Source organism: Agelaius phoeniceus, chromosome W (assembly GCF_051311805.1).
Source record: "Agelaius phoeniceus isolate bAgePho1 chromosome W, bAgePho1.hap1, whole genome shotgun sequence".
NCBI lineage: Eukaryota > Metazoa > Chordata > Aves > Passeriformes > Icteridae > Agelaius > Agelaius phoeniceus.
The window spans coordinates 6618923-6639157 of record NC_135301.1 but is presented as its reverse complement, the minus strand read 5'-3'; the positions used below and the strand labels follow the sequence as shown (position 1 = coordinate 6639157).

The 20235-nt window shown below is 44.2% G+C and overlaps 1 protein-coding gene across 1 annotated transcript in view; it reads left to right on the top strand.

Annotated features, from left to right (window-relative positions):
• The first annotated feature begins 1120 nt into the window (after positions 1 to 1120).
• LOC129133638 (ubiquitin-conjugating enzyme E2 R2) overlaps positions 1121 to 20235 on the top strand; it is a 74668-nt gene continuing 55553 nt past the window's right edge. The window contains exon 1 of the mRNA XM_054653268.2: positions 1121 to 1297. Coding sequence (XP_054509243.1) covers positions 1121 to 1297 — 177 coding nt within the window. The remainder of the gene's footprint in view (positions 1298 to 20235) is intronic.

The window sequence follows — 20235 nt, the reverse complement described above, 5'->3', positions numbered from 1 at the left end:
CCATATCAAAAAATGGAAGTAAAGATTGAAACTGTATTTTCTGCTTGTAGAACCTCACACATCCGTGGAGCCAAGTGAAAACAACACCAGTGGGAGAGAGATAACTGCCAGTTCCTCTCCTGCTTGAAAGGAATGAGAAGGAGGTGTCTTTACATACAAACTGTTGGCCTGATGGTAGATAAGGCCAGATACTGATAGGTGAAAGAAGCAATGGGGCAAACCATAAATTCCATATGAATTCCACTAATTGACACAGACTCTTACTCATTCAAGACTGTGCTAAATCTCTGGATTTAGAGAAAAAGAACAGAGACACAAAGAAAAAAGGGAGGGGGCATACATTAGAAGGGGTCTTAGGCGTTTTTTGGAAGTCTGTACTTCTCAAGTACCTCAGCCAATGGGGAAAGAGAGAGGGAAATGTGGCCGGGAAATTAGGATAAAAAGGAGGCTGCGTCCCCTAAAAATTTTGACAGACCCCAGGGGAAATGCCCCATGGCCTCTTCATTTATTCAAATAAAGTTACAGGACTTCTCTCTCTCCTTTTTGGACATAAACCTCTGGTGTTTATGGATTAATTTTCCTGACACACTGCTGCTTGGGGGTTGCTGCAGGATTTTTAGGGGACCATGGGTCATGCAAGGTCGCTCCTCAAAACCCATCCTTTGTACAAAAGCTGCTCTTTTATTGACCGTGAATGTCTATCAGTGCAGCAGCACGGACTGGCCGTGCCCTACCCATGACCCTCACAGAAAACCACCCTCTCCATCCCACTCATAGCTCTCCACCCAACTTTTCTTCCGCTTTACACGACATGTGGACCTGTCCCGTAAGGGCTGATGCAACGTCAGGAACCACACACCCATGCATTCCACAAACAGTGTGGCGGAGAGCGCTGCCCCTTTAAGTGCGCCCGTAAAGGCGGGGCGGGGCTTGCCGTGCGGCGGGGCGTAGCGTGGTGCGGCGTAGCGCGCCGCGCTGAGGTCAGATGTGAGTGGGCGCCGTCACAAAAGGAAGTGGTGGCGGCGACGGCTGTCAGCGCGGGGCGGGGGGCCTGTCGGGCAGCGCGACGGCGGCGGGGCAGCGGCAGCAGCAGCCTGGGCGGCGGGGGCTGCGCCGCGCCATGGCCCAGCAGCAGATGAGCAGCTCACAGAAAGCGCTGATGCTGGAGCTGAAGTCGCTGCAGGAGGAGCCTGTGGAGGGCTTCCGCATCACCCTGGTCGACGAGTCCGACCTCTACAACTGGGAGGTGGCGATCTTCGGGCCCCCCAACACCCTCTACGAGGGCGGTTACTTCAAGGTACGGCTTTTCCCCGCTCCGCCGGCGGACCGGGCCTCCCGCCGCCGCGGATGTCCCGGCGAGCTGCCGCTGGGGCCTGCACTATTTCCCTCGCTGCCTGCCGGGCCTCTTTGTCGGGTTCGAAGGGGCCGCGGCGGGCTTGCGGTCACTGTCAGGTCCTCCACCCTCCGCGGGAGGGGGCCGGGGCCTACGGAAGGAGGGAAGGCAGGGCTCGGCTCCCGTAGATAGTGCCCTGCGAGCTGGCCTTCCCCGCCCGCTGCCAGCGGCGCGGGGACGATCTGCAGGGCAGGCTGGCTGGGGGCCTGCAGGGCCTCTTCTTTTAGGATGCCCTCTGGGAAGAGGAGGCCGTGTTATAGCTGTCTCTGTTCTGTTATTTCTCAATTTTAACCCCAAAGAAACGCAGGTACCTCATGGCAGAGAGCAAATTCTTCCCTTTCAACCCCAAGTTTGTTCTCTTGGCTCTAGTCTGTGTGTGTTTATTTCAAAGGGGCTTCCGTTGATAGCTTTGTCATGTAGGAGCATCCTGTGTAGGATGACTAACTCAAGATAAAAGCTGTGAGGTTTTGGTTTTTTTTAAAACTCCGTGGACTTTATGACTGTTTTTCATGATTTTTTCCCTCTGGTTTCCTTTTCTTCCTCTCCAAATTTCTAGAAGGCAGCCTTCAAAAGGTTACAGCAACACATAATTGGTGAAGGTAGATAAATTAAAAGCATTTGTCTCTGAGTCTTCCTGTTAATCTAAAAATGCGTTTGTGGTTCTCTTGTAAATACAGTGAGCAAGAAATCTGGCACTGCTGCCCCAGAAAAGGGGGGGAACTTAAATTCTCAAAACAATTGGAGGAGGAATTTAATTATTTTTCTTAAAGGAAGCAATTGAAAAGCCATAGTGCCTGCAGAAGATCTGTTGCATCGGGCAGACCCCTTTCCACTTGATGTCTGTCTGCTTGGTCTCTAGCAAAATAATGTCCCCTTCAGCTCCCTTCTCCCAGGAGTTATTGTTTTAGTAGTGGCTCCTGTGTCTCTCACTTCATGCCCTTTGATTTCTGTCAAACCAAAATAAATTTTGGGATAATTTCTTTGCTTGGCTGGCATGCATCTTGGCCTCTCTGGGTGTCCTGGATTCAACTGGGATGGAGTTAATTTCTTCTTAGTAGCTGTTACAGTGCTGTCTTTTGGATTCAGAATGAGAATGGTGTTAATAAGACACCAGTGTGTTAGGTTTTTTGCAAAGTTGTGTTTATCTTAAGGACTTTTTTTCCTTGTCTTATGCTCTGCCAGTGAAGAGGTTCACAAAAGAAACTGAGAGGGACCACAGCTGGGACAGGTGACCCAAACTGACCAAAGGAATATTCCATACCTTAGAATGGCATGGCCAGTATATAAACTGTGAGGAGTAACCCAGAAGGGTGGCCAATCTGGGTTCAGGAAGGGGGGGTGTCTGGCATCAGTCAGCGGGTGGTGAGCAACTGTATTGTGCATCACTTGTTTTTTCCCGTTTTATTATTGTTCTTATCTTAATTTACCAAAATTACTGTATTTGACTTTCGTTTCAATTATTAAACTGTTCTTATCTCAACCTACAAGTTTTACTTTGATTCTCCTCCCCATTCCACCACAGTGGGATGGGGGGGGGTTTGAGCAAGGGACTGCATGGTGCTTTATTTCCGGATGGGCTTCAACCACAATGCTGGGTCAAGGTTTAAGAGCTTTGTTACACAAACCCAGAATTAACTTGTAGCATGTGGAATAATAGATTTGTGTTCCGTTTGGCTTCATTATTTAGAAGGAAGGGAAGGCTTTGGCACAAGGCTTGCTCTTTGTAATGAGTTGGTGGACATGCTCCTGTAGGTGTGATAGGTATATTCTTAGACTCGCCTCCATTACTACTTATTCTGGAAGTTGCTCTAGTCTTGGGTTGGTAATTGGGCCATTTTTACATCTGAATGGTTTGACAGCCTCTTCCTGCACTTACATTACTCATCCATTTTTTTCCAAAGAAATCACAATGAATCAAAATTTTTTTGCTTGGGAACTATGTGTATGTAATTGTTCTTGGAAAGAAGTTAGAACAATCTATGAAATAATCTGGGAATGTGCATTAACAAGTGTAGACTTTAAGCAAGGTTGCCAGTTGCCTTACATCAGTATTATGAATGTGATATCTCTTTTGGTATTTTATGTCCTTGAAATGTTGTACCTTTTTTGTAAATCCTTCTGACCAGTCCCGTGATGCTTATTTTGAGAGTGGGAGATGAAGGTCTCGTGATGCCTTCACCCCTCCACAGGAGAGGAATTCGCTTCAAGCATCATGGCTGAAGTCTCTCATATGTTGTTTCTGTCTCACCTTCCCTCCATGGGGAGCTGCTCATGGTGGGTTTTGTTTTGGTAGTGTTTGGTCTTTGGTTATTCATCTTAGATTCTGAAAAGTGATTTTTAGACCCTTGTTCTGTCACTAGGGAGAAGGAGTCCTGTGGTCCGGAGAAGTGATGTTGACTTACTTTGTATTGGGCCTTCAGGCAAACTTTTAGATGTGTTAGACTTGGCTTGCTGAATCATTTAGAAATAAAATAAAGTTGGATATTAATCTTCTGGGGTGACTTCTATGATATATTCATAGTATATGCAAGGTGAGCACTAGTTTAGATCAGCATCTGATTTGTTTTTCAGATTTCTTGACTTGAAATATTTAGCTTCATCTTGTTTTGGTTTTTTAGTTTCCTAAGATTAGGTAAGCAGGATTAGAAATATGCAATCTGTAACTTTTTTTAAACTTTGTGGCAATGAGAGTTTGGGAAATTTCTTCCACTTGAGGTGTGGTTTGAGGGTAGGAACTGGAAAGGAAGTACAAAGGCTTCTAGTTAAGCTAAAGTATAAATATTTTGAGAAAAGCCTGTATTTAATGTGACCTTAATAAGGTGTTGGTGCTAGTTGGTTGGGAATACAAATGCTTGATTTGTGCTCATGAAACACTTGAACCTTTTGACAGGTTGTTTTTTCTTTAATAAATATGACTTTTATCTCTGGGTTGTTGAACTAGCTGAATAAACTGAAATGAGGGAAGTGTTCTCTTTGTACCTTTTTGACAAGAGCTACTGTTGTTAAAGGCTGGTTCAACATATCAACAGATTCTGCTTTCAGTTGCTAATCCTGTAACCAGTATTTGATAAATTGAAGCAGAAAACCTGTCCCCCTGAATGTTTGTTTAAATGGTAGATTATCAGTATCTTAGTGCTGTCTACAATAAAGGCTGGGGACTTGTTAAAAAATCAAGCACAGCATCTAAGCATATATTATAAACTAATATAGCATGCTCAGATTTACTGCAGTACTTCATAGTTTAGGACCTCCTAGCTTGATGAAAAGGGCAGCAGTCTTCAGAAGCAACCACTTTGTGGAGAGCAGCTTGTATCAGTGAAGGATAGGAGCAGTCATGAACTGCAAGTCCCCTTCATGCAATCAGCTAAAAGTGTAAATCTGCAGTGAAGGTTGTCACAAGCCTAGATGTTTCTGAATGGCTGTTCTTATCCCTGTTAATCTTTGCCTTATCTAGTGACTTTATGTAGCTATTCATTATGACTGGGAATAATGTTTTGGGCAACCTTTTGCTCAGGTTCCAGATCACCACCCTCAAGGAAGGAGTTCAGTTATTTCATACACTGGTGACCTCCCATTCTTGTGCTGGAAGCCAATATTTCAGAGAAGGTGCAAGTGAGAAATTATATAAATGGAAACTTCATTATTAGATGTGTAGTGCTGCCCAGAAGCACAGTTTGACCAAGTTTGCTGTGTCAAGGAAACAAGAAGAATGAACTGCACTGTTTGGTAGTTCTTAGGACAATTTATTTCATAAGGTATTTTTGCTATATGAAGGAGCAAATCTTGAAATAAATGGGGGAGGGAAGAACCTAAGCATTATGCTTAGTTTTTTCAAGTAATTCGGGGGCTAAATACTTGTTAAAGCATTGCTTTCCCTGCTTTTTGTAACTTGTTAACTGTGTGCTGCCTAGAGTTCTGTATTGTTGGATCTCAAGTTTCTTCCAAGTGATTTGTTTTGATTGCATAGCAACTTGCAATATGTGAGAATAATTTTTTTTCAGAGCAGTGAATTAATATGGAACTTACAGATAACTGATGGCAAGTATGAGCACCATGCTTAAAAGTTTTGGTCTTATAAGAGTCTTTCTAGAGAGCTTAAAATTAAGCAAATAGAAGTTGTAACTAGTAGAACACAACTCCACAAAAATATTTCTTGGTGCCAAAGAACAAATGTGTGGTACTCTGAGCATAAAAGCTGCCTTCTGCAGGCCTCTGCATTGCAAGGTGCTACAAAGCTTCTCTCTCAGTGTAATTAAGCTTCTATTTTTGTTTTCTTTAGGTATTGTTGATGTTAGTAAGCAACCCACCTATCTGTAGGATAGGATCACCTATTGTTGGCTATCTCCAAAGTGAAAGAGATATGAAGCTGTCTGTAGGCAGGAAGGTAAGAAACATCTGATGTTGGTTCATGGATCATAAGCATACTTTATGATCTTTAACTCTGAGGCCTGGGGAATACCTGACTGACCCTCACTCTGCTGTTGCATGTAGGTTTTTGGATGGTTGGGTCTGTGGGACCCACAGAACCTCCCAGACTGTAGACTCTTTTGGACATCTGCCTGGCTTCAGGAGGCAACAGGCAATATAATGATGGTAGCCAGCCTCCAGCCCTTCCCCTAGGACTCCTCTGATCCAAGTAGGGATATTGTATATGCTAAGAAGCACAGAGGTTTCCACTTCTGATACTGCCTGAGAATAGAAGATTGTGTACACTTAGGTCCTGTTGTATGGCAAGAGGAGACCCTGCCTCTGCCATGAGGATAAAAATAGAAAGCTTTCCATTTGGAAAGATTGAGCACTGTCAGTTTGCATAATTCATTGTTTGGCTCTATTTCCATGAGTCTGCACAGAGTGATCCTTCGATAAGGTAAAATAAAACATGACTTTTTCTTGGATAGCAATGTGAAGAATTCTGCCTCTTGAGATTTCTTGCAAGTCTGTTCAAGAGATAATAACTAAAAGCATGTGCATAGCTTTAGATTTGGTTTATATTATGGAAATTAATGGAAGCTTTTGACTCTGTAGTGTTAGAAGGGTGTTTTTAATATTTTGTTTGCCTGGTAAATCTTTGAGATCTCTGCTATTGCAGTGATGTTCTACCAGTGTCTGAGTGTGGGACCACATCTGTAACTTCTCAAAAGCTCAAACATGTTTTTACCTTGCTGTTTCTGAAGTCATGTTTACACTGTCATTTTACATAGTGATATAGTCACACTGTTTTCTTTTTAATAACACTTTAGTTGTGTTCCATGATGCTCATTTTACATCTAGAGGGTAGGAAATGCCAGAAAAAAATGCTTGCAGAACTTTATTCTGTTCTTTGACATCCAGCTTGGCTGTGTAGTTTATGGCCATCATCAGACAGTCATAGTAATGTGTAGTATAGGCTTAAGAGCCGAGATATTATCTTGAACTGAAGTGTATCTGAGTTAGTTGGAAACATAGCAGTTACAGATGAACTGCAGTGTGGCTGGACTAGAGATCATGTGACTCATAATATAGCATGTCCTCTTATAATTTGGGCTGTGTGTCATCAGATATGTGCATATACATGCATGTACACAAAATTAGCTTCCTATTTCCAGAATGCTACTTCATTTTTTAAAACTTTAGTGTTTTATCTAGCAATTTGAGTTAGAAGAATTGCAATTACTAAGCTGTTGTGGTAGTGACTGAATGTCTCATCTCACCAGATCAGTTTAATAGTAATTTGGCACTGTGTACCTTCCCCCGAAGCACTAGTAGCCAAGATGAGCCAAATTGATTGCCTATCCACATTTTCTGAAATATTTAAAATGTGTAAATATCTGCCCTAAGTGTACTACAAATAGGAGATAAATGATAAAGCTACCGAATTGGGATACATGTATGATATTTTGGAATCTTGCTTGACTTGAAAAAATGTGACTTTCAGACTTTCTGGATGTTTAGGATTTTTTAATTGAGGCCATCACATGGAAAACAAGGGGAATGTAAAAGGGCTGTCTTAAGTGGGCAACACTTTCAGATACTGTAGTATTTGTTAATCCCAGAGAAGGCTGCCTGGCAAGCAGGCTGTGTCTTATTCCTTAAGGTTTTAGTACTAAAACATGACATGATGAATTTCCATTAGGCTGTTTTGTTTTCTTAAGATGATACAAGTAATTGAGAAATTTGGGTAAAGGGCTTTTGCTTGGGAGAAGAAACTTAAGTTGATAGCAGTAGGGACATGTTTGCAATAGCTATGTGACTCTTCCCCAAGTTAAGATATGCCTTAAATACTTTAACTATGATACATATGTTTTCATATTCATTGTAGCAAAATATTTGTAAGTGTTAAGATGCAAAACTCTTTGCCAGAGTATTGGAACAGTGTAAGGACCAATGTTTAGTCAATTGTGCCACTTGGGTCAATTCTTGTGTGATAAACATTGTGCAAAAATGCTTGGTTTTAAATTAATCTTTAGGCATCTCTACAGCTAGAAATCTTTTGCTGTCAGACCTAGGCAAAGGCTAGCACCCTCTTTGGCCTTGTCAAAACAAAAGCCATGCAATGGAGTAGCTTTGACTTAAAATGCATTCTGTGAATATGCATTTGGTCTTGCATAAAGTCTGCTTGTGTAACCCTCTAATTCATGGGTATAAGCTACACTGGTGTGCAAATGTTTGCTGATCTTGGCTAGAATAACTATCTGTGAAAGCACTCACCTTTATTAAAAGAATGGGCATGTCAGAATATATTGACGAAAACTGATTTTCATTTCTGTGCTCCCAATTACTTCTCTTGCAGAATATTAACTCTGCCAATACTTGTGCCACCATAGCTGAATGCCTTTCAGTGGTGTGTTAAGCTTGATAGGTTAAGGCTTCTTTTATACCTTCTCCAGTGTCTTGTAGCTATTATCTAAATCCCTTCTAATTTGTAATTAATGTGGTAACAAAATGCCCATACACAAATGTTTGATGAAGGCTTTGTCAGTTCTTAATGATATAGCTACTTCAGTGAGATCTCTGCCTTATCTCTCATGGGGTTTGTTTGGGATTTTTGTGACCATATGTTATTCAAAATGGTAAGCAGAAAAGGCATTGAAGCTCAACTTTTGTTAAAAACTTAGATTTATACAACAGAAAAAACATTACCATCATCTATTGAATTTGAATAGTAATCGTCAAATGGCTGTCTCTTGAGGCAACTAGTCATGTTAACAAGTCCTCTGTAGAGAATTATCTGTCACTTTTTTGAAAGACCAGTTCTTGTCATTTAGGAATGGTATTCCCCAATTTATTATTCCCACTGAAACATCTCAGACCATGTGCTGCTTGTTCCCTCCTCCTGTGGTGGGATGGAGAGGAGAATTGGAGGCACAAAAAGATCACAGGTTGTGAAATGAACTATTTACTAGAAACAGTAATAAAATAAGAAAATTAACAGTAACAACAGCAATAGTAATAGAGAGAAAAATGCCACTGCCCTCCATCCCTCCCATACATGGTGTGAGGTGGTATCTAATAACCTCAGGGTCTGGCTATGCCCCTCCTGGCTGCTGCGAAAATTAACCTTGTCCTGGCTGGAACTAGGACGTTATCTGCTCCTTATTCTATATCATCTATGTCATGTCCAGATCCTGCAACTTCTAAATATATATATTTCTATATGTATATATACACACACAAGCATGGGTATCATTCCCTGAGACAATGGCTGTCCTTCCAAGATGTCTGTTCAGTTCATTTAGTCCATGAATGTGGGTTCTATCTGTCCTAGATGTCTTCCAGGGAAGGAGGGCTGGTGTGCTATCAGCTGGTTGCTGCATCAGGAGCTCATGACTTGTGTATCTGGAGCAGTCCATTCGAGTTATGACATACAGTGGCAGTGTCATTCAGCAACCAGTATTATACAATTCAACGTAACAGGCTGTTGTCACCCAAAAATCAAATCCCATTGAGGTACATACACATCGTGTTTCCCCATCCCTCTGCATTACCCACAAGTGAACTCGAGTCCTTGAGCAAAAACAATCCCATGAATGGGTTTGCCTTTCCTTGAGGCAGGACTAATCCAAACTCTTCCCTAACACATTCCTCATAGGCACGTGGATGTTCTGATTGGGCAGGGCCAGCTTGATTGATAGACCCTCTTGTGTTAATTAATCAGGTGGCCTTTGCTAAACGTAGATCCCAGTGTTTGAAGGTCCCACCACCTATTGCTTTCAATATGGTTTTTACCAGTCCATTGTACTGTTCCATCTTGCTATTTTACTCCTAAAAACTGAATTTCCTGGGCAGATCCCTTGACCCAACTTGGCTTTATGGCAAAACTGGCCTTCAGAAAGGTTATGGATTATCTTCTCCTCTTTCTCAAAAACATCTTCTGCTGTGTTGCCCCATATGATGATGTCATCAATGTATTACAAGTGATCACTACCTGTTCTTTGATCCTCTGAGAGTTCAGGCGAGGTATTCAGCTGCCTAATTTCCTCTTGTCTCCACAGCAGCTATCCCAAAAGCCCAACAATGCCCTTTTAGGCCCTTAAAATACCCTCTCCTGATGTAATCTATGCCAAGGATGGGGTGTTGTCCTGGGCTGACTTTATGATGCTGAATTGTATCCCCGTTCATCTGTTTAGCACAGAAATAAGTTTTTGTCCTGGTTCAGGGCAAATTTGGGAGAGAATCCCCAAAGGGGTTCCTCTAGAAAAGCAAATTCAATTGGCCCCTCCCCCCAACCGGTTTGGGAGAAAATACCTCCTTGGAGAAAAGTGGAAAAAAGCCTGTTTATTAAACAATAAAACCTCTTGCTACTCCAAAAGAGATGACAAACTCAGAAAAGTCCCCTCCCTGGGTTGCAGCTTGGCTCACTCAGTCTCTTATCAGTCCCTCCAGTGCTGGAAATGCTGTGGCCCAGGCCTGGCCTGGCGGGCCACAGGTGTGAGCTGCCGGTGCTCTTCTGGGTGTTCAGTCCAGAGCAGGTTTAAACAGGTCCAAAGAAAAGGGAAAAAAACCCCATGGTCCAGGGAACTTCTTTGCCTCAGCTAGCTAAAACTAAAACAAAGGAGACCTCTATCTTGCTGTCTATCCATCCACAGACAACAACAGTCCAGGAGCAGGAATGTGGAGAATTGAGTGCAGTGTCTGGAAACAAACTGCACGCTTCTTCTCTCCCCCCTTCACTCTCTGGAACAAGTCTTAAAGGTGCAAAACTTACTATTCAGCATAAACAGAACAGATGATTGGGGATAAAAAGCATCATACATTCAACCCAGGACACCTTTAAAACTAGATCTGAGAGTGAAGGAGGGGAGAAGGAGACGTGGTAGAATGTCTGAGGTGGCTGTATTCAAAAACATAGAGATAAGAGCTTGAGTTTTCCTCCTACCCACAGACAGTGTTGTCTGCAGCCCGGACAGTGGGAGAGAGCGCTCCTTTGCTTTTAGTTAGATTTTAGCTAGCTGAGGCAGAGAAGTTCCCCAGACTGTGGCTTTCCTTTTTCTTGGAACTGATCAGCCCTGCTCTGGACTGAAAACCCAGAAAGAAACAGGGAGTTTATAGTAGAGGATATGTATTGTATTTGAATATGTGTATAGAGGCTTTGCCCCAGAGGTCCTGGTTGCCCTTGACGGGCTGCAGCTGCGATGTCCTTAATTGGGCAGCAGCTGTAACCGATGAAGATGACCGGGATAAAAGGGGGCAGGATAGCCAGTCAGGGAGAGCCTTGGAGGAGCCCTGACCTGAGAGAGAACAGTGTGCAGCAGAAGGAGTCAGTGAAGATCTGCAGCTGTGAGAATACATCAGAGAGGTATGGACTTTAGAAATCTAATAACAACAATATGGGACTCTAGAAATAATAGAAGAACAACAAGTGGTGACCCCGACGTGATAGTTAGCACAACATAAGACAGCCAAGAGCTGTGGCGGCCAAGAGCTGCGACAAGATAAGACAGCCGAGAGCTGTGGCAGCCAAGAGCTGCGACAGAACAGCCAAGAGCTGTGGTGGTTGCTAGCAGAAGATAAGACAGCCGAGAGCTGTGGTGGCTGAGAGCTGCGACAGAACATAGCCTTGGGGTCAGGGAGCTGTGAAAGAGTATGGCCTTTGAGCAAGGAGCTATGTGTGTTGAACATGGCCTCTGAGTCATGGAGAAATGTGAGTGTTGTACATGGCCTGTGAGTCATGAGAAAATGTATTGTATTTAAACATCTGTATAACTGTTAACTTAAGTAAAAGCAAAGGGGGAAATATAGTAGAGGATATGTATTGTATTTGAATATGTGTATAGAGGCTTTGCCCCAGAGGTCCTGGTTGCCCTTGACGGGCTGCAGCTGCCATGTCCTTAATTGGGCAGCAGCTGTAACCGATGAAGATGACTGGGATAAAAGGGGGCAGGATAGCCAGTCAGGGAGAGCCTTGGAGGAGCCCTGACCTGAGAGAGAACAGCGTGCAGCAGGAGTCAGTGAAGATCTGCAGCCATGAGAATACATCAGAGAGGTATGGACTTTAGAAATCTAATAACAATATGGGACTCTAGAAATAATAGAAGAACAACAGGAGTTGGCACCTGTGGCCCACTGGGGTCCAGGATGTGGCATTTTTCAGCACAGGAGGGACTGATAAGAGACTAAGCGAGCTGAGCTACACCCCACAAAAAGGACTTTCTGAATTTGTCACCTCTTCAGAACAGTGAGAAGTTGTATTGATTAATATTATTCATTTTTTATGCTTGTGAATACTTTGATTGTTAAATAAACAGGTTTTTTCCACTTTTCTCCAAGGAAATCTTCTCCTGAACCAGTTAGGGGGAGGGGCCACTTGAATCTGCTTTCTAGAGGGACCCCTTTGGAAGTTTCCTCCCAAATTTACCCTAAACCAGGACAGGTGTTTTTGCCCTTTATTCTCAGCCAGGCTCGATTCAGCTTCCAGTACAGTCAGCTGTTGGGATCCCCCTGACACTCCAGAAATAGAGATGGATTTTGCCCCACTATATCTTGATGGCATCAGGGTACATTGTGCACTGGTGTAAACTAAAGCCTTATACTCCTGTGGGTCTGATGTGCCAGGCCATCAGATCCACACAGTCTCATAGATCTGACTGTCCCTTTCCTACACCTGGCTGGCCCCTCTAGTTCTGGTCATGGTACTTGTTGCTCACTTGTTGTAAATGTGATGAACTGCAGGTCCCTTCAAGAGGATTTGAAGTAACATCAGCACCTTCCATTCTGTCTGAGGACCTGCCCACTGGAAACTGGAGCAGCATTTATCCTTGAAGAATTTCCCATGGTGGTTGTTCTTCCTCTCAACTCACATACCCATGGCTCCTAGGGCAGAGGTGGGTTTTCCATCCTACTTCCTCATGTCCTCTCCATGGTCATGCAGGTAAAAGCACAGGTTACCTACCTCATGGTGTGTTCCCTCTCTCTCTTGAGCAGGGGCGTGCTTGCTCTTAATAGCAGAGACTCTGGCCTGTACTGGCAGGGCACAGGACAGTTCCTCTTTAAATTGCTGGAGGTCCTTGGACAGTCTTTCTGTGGCTGAGATGCAGGCCCACAGGGAGGAAGAGAGACTTTCCTCATATTACCAGTTGAGCAACCAAATTATCCACTCTTTGTTCTCCTTCTTTCCATGACATCACTGCCAATGAGCTGGTGTACGACGATGGTGTGCTCCATAGGAACTTCTGCCACATGGGTTGCGTGCCCTAGGATTCATCTGGATCTCTAGGGGACTGCTTGTTACTTGAATCCTTATAGAGTACCTCCAGTGCAGCTAATTCTCTCAGGTACTGGATACCTTGCTCCATGGTGTTCCACTTATCTCAGTGCACTGATAGATCATTCATGAAAAGATACCTTTCCCTCATGCTTGATAGGAGTCATCTCCAGAGGCTGAGTTTGTCTTTATCCCAATCCCTTGGTCAATGCCCACATCCCAGGACAGGGATCCCAGCTGCATGGCTTCACTACCATCTAGTTCCATATCTTGGGTCATGATATCCCAGCACTGGAACAGTCAGGTCACCATGGGCTCACTCTACTGGTGGCTGAAATCATATCTCACAGCTCACCCAGGGATAGGGATCAAATTACTATCTCTGCCCATGCCTTTTACTCTTGTTGTGAGGACCCTACTTCCTCTTCATCCTTCACTAAGTGACCTGATTTGGTCTTGGATTTTTTCTTCTGTATAGAGGTGGCTGCTACCAGCATGGGTTGTTCCTCTGGTTCAGCTGCAGTTTGAGTGGCCACAGTGCCAGTTGCTCTGCTTTTCTCCTCCTCCCCTTGAGGATGCTGTCGAGTAATGAACAGTGTCTAGTAAATAGCAGGCAGAGCCTAGCAAATGCCATAATTTTGCGCCTCTTTGGAATGGCCCGCAGCATTTTTCCTTCGCGTATTTTATCACTCTAACAGGGCCCTGTGGTTGTTCTGGGGTGAACATCCAAACCATTGGAGGAGAGAAGTCCTCCGAATAGTGGCCTGTTTTCTGCCACATTCCATGCCACTCATTGCTGTCCCACCCTCGTGGCAAAGATCTCTGAATGGCCTTCCTAAAATTCTCTTTCATCACTCTAAATATGGTGTGGCTGGTGATGCCTTGGAGTGGCTGCCTGAAGACAGAGGGACTCATGTCTGCTGGGTAAAGAACCTACCTAGAACAGAGGCTTGACAGGATTAAGAGAATAAGAATAGGTATTTATTAAAGGCCTTCAGAAGGTACACCTTGGGCAGTCAAACCACTGAGAGGCACTACACCCAAGATGGACGACAGTCACAAGTTTTTCAGACAGATATAAGTTTGGTCCATTTACATATCAGGGGTTAATCCTCCAATTACAGCTTCAGGTAATGAAGTAATATTCCCCCAGTTTGCTTCCCCAGAATTCACTTATGTTTATACTTTCCAGGGCCTGAGGCAGTTGGGTGTCCTTGGATCTCAGGCCTGGAGGGATTGTTTTGTCTCACCAAAATGTGAAGACAGTTAACTAACACTTTATATTGAGTTTAAAGTTATGCACTAATGCAGTACAGGATTTGAAAAATATAAAGGCTAAAATCTTAAGGCATCACTGGTACTGAGTAGACATAGCAATATAAACATGCTTTCCTTAACATCCAAAAGAAGTTAAAATATCTCAAATTTGTTGTAACAAACCTGAAGGAGAAAAGGGGGTAAAAACTGGGGGAAGCCATCCTCCCCTGTATCCCTACAGACTGGGTACCATTATTAATGAATTCCCATAGGTAGCACCCAAAGCTGGGGCAGGTGAGCAACACTAAATATATATCCCAAAATTATCCTCAATGCCCTTGATGTATGTCCTTAACTGATATCCCACAGTGATGCCTAAGTTTTTAGCTTTTATATTTTTTTAGCTTCTATTCTGCTTTAGTGTGTAAGTCTAGGCTTCATATTAGGGGATAGTAAGGTAGACAATTCCTTCTCTAGCTGGGGACCCAAGGACAGCTGATCCAGATCTCAGGCCCAAGAGCATAAACAATGGTGGACCAAAGAGAGAAAACAAGAAGGATGGGACTTCATGGGCTAAAGCTGTAATTGGATAATTAGCTCCAATATGCTAATGGACCAAAACTTATAAAAGTGTGTGAAAAACACGTTCACTCTCCTGTGAAAATTTAAACAGTTTAATAAAGGACAATAGGAGACAAAGACAGTAAAGCAAAGACTATGGCCAGGTGTGTCTTGGCACTCAGCCAAGAGCACACAGTCACCCTCAGGGATACCCTGTAAATACCTTTTCCATTACATCAGCCTGTTGCATATTCATAGACCCTTATGCATATCCATAAACTAGTTTACATATTCCAGGAACTATTTTACATGGCCCCTCCTTGGGTCTGCCTTTTTAGAACATGTGTGTTTCTTGGCTGTGGTTTTGGCTCCTTCTCCTTATCACTTCCAGTTTGGGCCTTGGTACATACTTTCTTCAGTGCTGATAGTTGGCATATCAATAGCAGGGTCCTCATTACATATTCATTGGATGTTATCCTGACCAGACAGTTCAGTCATAACTATCAGCTACCACTACTACTATGTCTAAGTTTTTGTTAATAGCAGAAATAAAAGCAAAGTTATTTTAACATTATACATATAACATTCATTCTAATATTTGCAAAAAGCCAACAACATAATATGTATTTATAACAAGTGTGAGACCCCATGACCTGTTGGCCATTTTGGTTTGAGCTGCCCAGCGTGGATCTATCTGAGACCTCTTAATAAATACCTACTTTACTCTTTAGCTCTGTCTAGTCTGTTCTAGGTCAGCCTTCACAAGACATCAACAGTACAGCAACAAAGCAATCCTGATCCCTCTCCCTGCTCTGAAAAGCATCATGAGGTGCACATAGTGCATATATGGGATTATATACAGGGTTAGGTACCACAACCATGTGAACAGAGGAAGCAACATTATAACCAGTGGCTCCATACCTATTACAAATTCTTAGATCAAATTTGTTTCCAACCTGCTCTCAGCAGATTGTTATCTCAACACTTTGTGCCCCACACTGGGTGCCAAATAAGGCTGTCAAGGTTTAGGAATGGTATTCCCCAATTTAGTGTTCCCACTTGTCTTGGTTTGAAAGACAGGTGTCTACTAAGGAAGGCAGGAGCCTCCCTTGGAATGGAAAATATAACCCACTTCCCTCCCAGTTGTTATAATTTTTGAAATCAAGGGGCTTTCAGACAAAAATATGGGAAAAGGAATAACAGTATTTACTAGTATATATAACATGCCATCAAACAACAACAGTGGCAGCAACAACACGCAAAACCAGAAACCCAGTAGCAGCCTTCTCTCAGCTGTCACTTTCCCCTTTGGTATAGTTATGGTCACAGCTGGCCAGGGTGCTGTTGGCTCCCAGTCAGGAAGGGCAGGTGTGATGATTCCCCCATGGCTGAAGGAGGTGCTGTTGTATTGGTTTTGGCTGTCTCCCTCAACGCGGTAATGGCAGACATGGCCGGCAGAAACGGATGGAGAAAAGGCTTCCTTTACGAACTCACAGGGAGAGCCAATCCTTGTGCCCCCTTTGGATAGCAAAAAGAGCTGTAGCAGGAACCTCGGAGTAGTAATCTCAGAAGGCAGAGATGAGCAAAGTCCTGGAGTGGTAGGTGAGATGTATCAGAAACCCGGTAGCTGTAGCTGAAACCATGGGGCATCCCGTCAGGGCAGGAGGTGTGAGTTACAGTGTAGCAAAGAAACTTTGGAGTAGTGGCAAAAACCAGCAGGGGCAGGGGCAGCCCAACTCCCAAGCAGGGCAAGGGAAAGGCTCCCTGGGAGGGGAAAGGGGTCAGGAACCTGGGGTTTTCCCTTAAGGCACCAGAGCAGATGGTGAAGGGTCCTTTGTTTGGTGAGGTAGGGTGTTAATAAGGTCCCAGTGCAGTGGCCACTCTTACGTGCGGAGCTCCACTCACGGTAGGAGAAGGCAGCAGAAGACAGAACCCTGCAGTGGTGGTGAATTCTTTCCACAGCGACTGCAGCCTCCTTCTCCAAATGCTGAGAATGCAAGGGCTTGCAGTTGCCCCAGCCCCTTCTTTTTCCAGCCCAATTCTTGCAGTATCTCTACCCTTCCCAGAGAAACCCCCAGGTAAAAAGAGGGAGTAGCCAGCTGGACCCCTCCCCCAACCTGTGGCCACTTCTTTTGTTTTTGTTCTTTTGTCTCTCTTAAATATCCCATTGTTATTGTCTCCTAGCAACACATATGGGGGAAAATTCTTTGCAAGAAAGAAACAGAAGAAAGAATCTTAAACCCCAACACTATTGAAATCCCCCAGACCACGAATGGCTCTCTCACTTTCCCCCTCCCCGAGGCAGGATGGGGAGGAGAATTGGAGACACCATGAAAGGGTAAAGATCGTGGGTTGAGATACTAACAATTTATTAGAAATAGCAATGAAATAAGAAAATTGTTGTTGTTCTATTTCTAGAGTCCCATACTGTTGTTGTCAGATTTCTAAAGTCCATACCTCCTCAGTGTATTCTTACGGCTGCAGATCTTCACAGCACAGACTCCTTCTTCTGCATCTTGTTCTTTCTCAGTTCAGGGCTCCTTCAAGGCTCTCCCTGACTGGCTAACCCACCCCCTTTTATCCCAGTTATCTTCATTGGTCACAGCTGCAGCCCATCAAGGACAACCAGGACCTCCCGGGGCAAAGCCTCTATACAGATATTCAAGTACAATACATTTCCTCTACTATATTTCCCCCTTTTCTTTTACTTACTGTGGTGGTTTGACAGGAAATGTGTTTTTTGGGATGCTGTGTTTTTGGCCAATGGATATTCAGGCTTTAATATTGGCATTTAACCTGGCCATTGGGACATGGACACGCCTCTGAGAACACGGGGTTAAAAGCAGAGCTCTCCCCTGGGAGGGCCCTCTTGGGTTTGCGCCGGGAAAGAGTTCGGGTCTCTCCCCCGGCCCAGCTGCTGGCTGGGCAGGGGGAGGGGAAAGCCATGTGGCCGAGAGAGGTAGGCCTGAGCCCCGGGGTGGAAGGGTGGAAGAGAGAGAAAGAGAGAGAGAGACACCGGGAGCCATCGGGCAGCCCCCCCTGAGAGACAGAGAGAGAGAGAGAAAGAGCCGCTGCCTGAGACTGTAACCTTGAAGCTTGATAAACATGGGCCTGTGCCGGCAGCACGGCTGGGACGGAGAAGAGGGGGGGGTTCAGCCGGCCGCTTGTAGGAGCTTTTAACCCCTTTTTGGAAAATGAGAACTTTACAGAACATTGACCTTTCCTAGAAGATAGAGTGGAAGATGAAAAAGGAAATGGGCAAGTGTGAGAGAGGTCTGGGCAAGTGAGAGATGTTGGAAGAATAGAGAAGAATCCTAGTGGGAAGAGATGATGGAGTAGCTTTTGCTGGACTCTTTTTGTATAGCCATGGACAGAACCATGTTCCTTGTGATACAGAGACTGCATTCTAGGGGGAGGCAATGGCCTCAGAGCCAAGAGGGTTCAGTGTTGATGCCCCTCGGCCCCAGGGGGTGAAAAAATATGGGGGGGACAGGTGTCCCAAAGGAGAGATTGTGGGGACAGGTGTCCCAAAGGAGAGACTGTGCCTTTTTTTGGATCGGGACAGAGCATCCTTAAAAGACAACCCTAGAAGCAGTTCTGGTCCGTGTTCAGTGGTGAGAGCACTGGACATGAAAAGGAAGAAGTCACGACGGCAGATGTACTCTGGGCGGTGCCACGAGTGACACAGAAACACACGAGGCTTCGACTGTGTTTCCAGGGGAAGCCCATGGCACAAGAAGGACTCCTCTCCTCTTGATGAACTGAGGATTGATTGTCTAAAAGGTGCTGCTGGACTGAGAGTTGGTGATTTGAGGAACAAATGTATTGTGTTAGAAATTTGGTGGGGGGAGGAGGAAATGCATTTGTGAAGTTTTCATTTTCCCTGTGTGTGTGTTCCTTCTTATCTGTAGTTGTAGAGTAGTTAATAAAGTTCTGGTTCTTTTTTCCCTAAGTAGGAGCCTGCTTTGCTTATTCCTGGTCACATCTCACAGCAGAAACCAGGGAGAAGGTATCTTCATGGGGGCACTGGCATTGTGCCAGTGTTAAACCATGACACTTACAAAACCAGGTTTTACATATAATACTTCAAGTACAATACACACATATTTCCCCATGACTCAAAGGCCATGTACAACACACATAGCTCCTTGCTCAAAGGCCATACTCTTTCACAGCTCCTTGACCCAAAGGCTATGTTCTTTCGCAGCTCTTGGCTGCCTCATCTTCTGCCAAATATCACCGCAGCTCTTGGCTGTCTCATCTTCTGCTAACTATCATGTCAGGGTCACCAATTGTTGTTCTTCTATTTCTGGAGTCCATATTGTTGTTCTATCAGATTTCTAAAGTCCCATACCTCCTCAGTGTGTTCTCATGGCTGCAGATCTTCACAGCATGGACTCCTTCTTCTGCATATTGCTCTTTCTTAGTTTAAGGCTCCTTCCAGGCTCTCCCTGACTAGCTAACCTGCCCCCTTTTATCCCAGTTATCTTCATTGGTCATAGCTGCAGCCCAATTAAGGACATCGCAGCTGCAGCCCATCAAGGACAACCGGGACCTCCCTGGGCAAAGCCTCTATACAAATATTCAAGTACAATATATTTCCTCTACTATAGAAAGTGAACCATAACAACGTGTGTACAAAACAGGCAAGTAATTTACACGCAATTGCTTACCACTTGGAACTCAGTGCAACTTGACTGTACACCCCGGCAAAACAGGAGAGAATATCACCCCACTTTGTGTCGTCCCCCCCTGCCATGCATGGCGGTATCTAATAACCCCAGGTTCAGGGTTGCACCCCTCCTGGCTGCTGCAAAAATTAAACCAGTCCTGGGCAGAACCAGGACACCAGTGAACTTCTAAATGAAACTAGCCATTTTATGTTACTGTGTGATCTCCATTGGAGCATATGAAAATTAGAGTTCTAAGACCAACATATGAAATTATTTCTATTTCTCAATGCGTACCAGAAACCTGAAGACTTATGTGCTTTAAAACTTGGCTAACACACTTTATTCTTTCTGTGAGATTTAACTTTGCGTGGAAGAAGCTTGGCTGCCTTTGGCCTGAAATGCAGCAAGTGACCCTACTGGGGGAAGCTGGGTAAGTGGGCTAGACTTTATGGAGACTATGAACATTTGGGCTTTTACACTTTGGAACTGGCTGGATTATTCTCAAAAATTTCTTAATACTGAAGTTTGTTTTGACCCCCCAAGGATTAGGTGCAGACTCATTAGAAGTAAAACACCAGCCATGTCTCTGGTGTGAATGATATGCTTATGCTTGGGCTCTTCAACCAGGGACCATATTTTGCCTGCAAGAGGCAATTAAGTAATATGCTGCC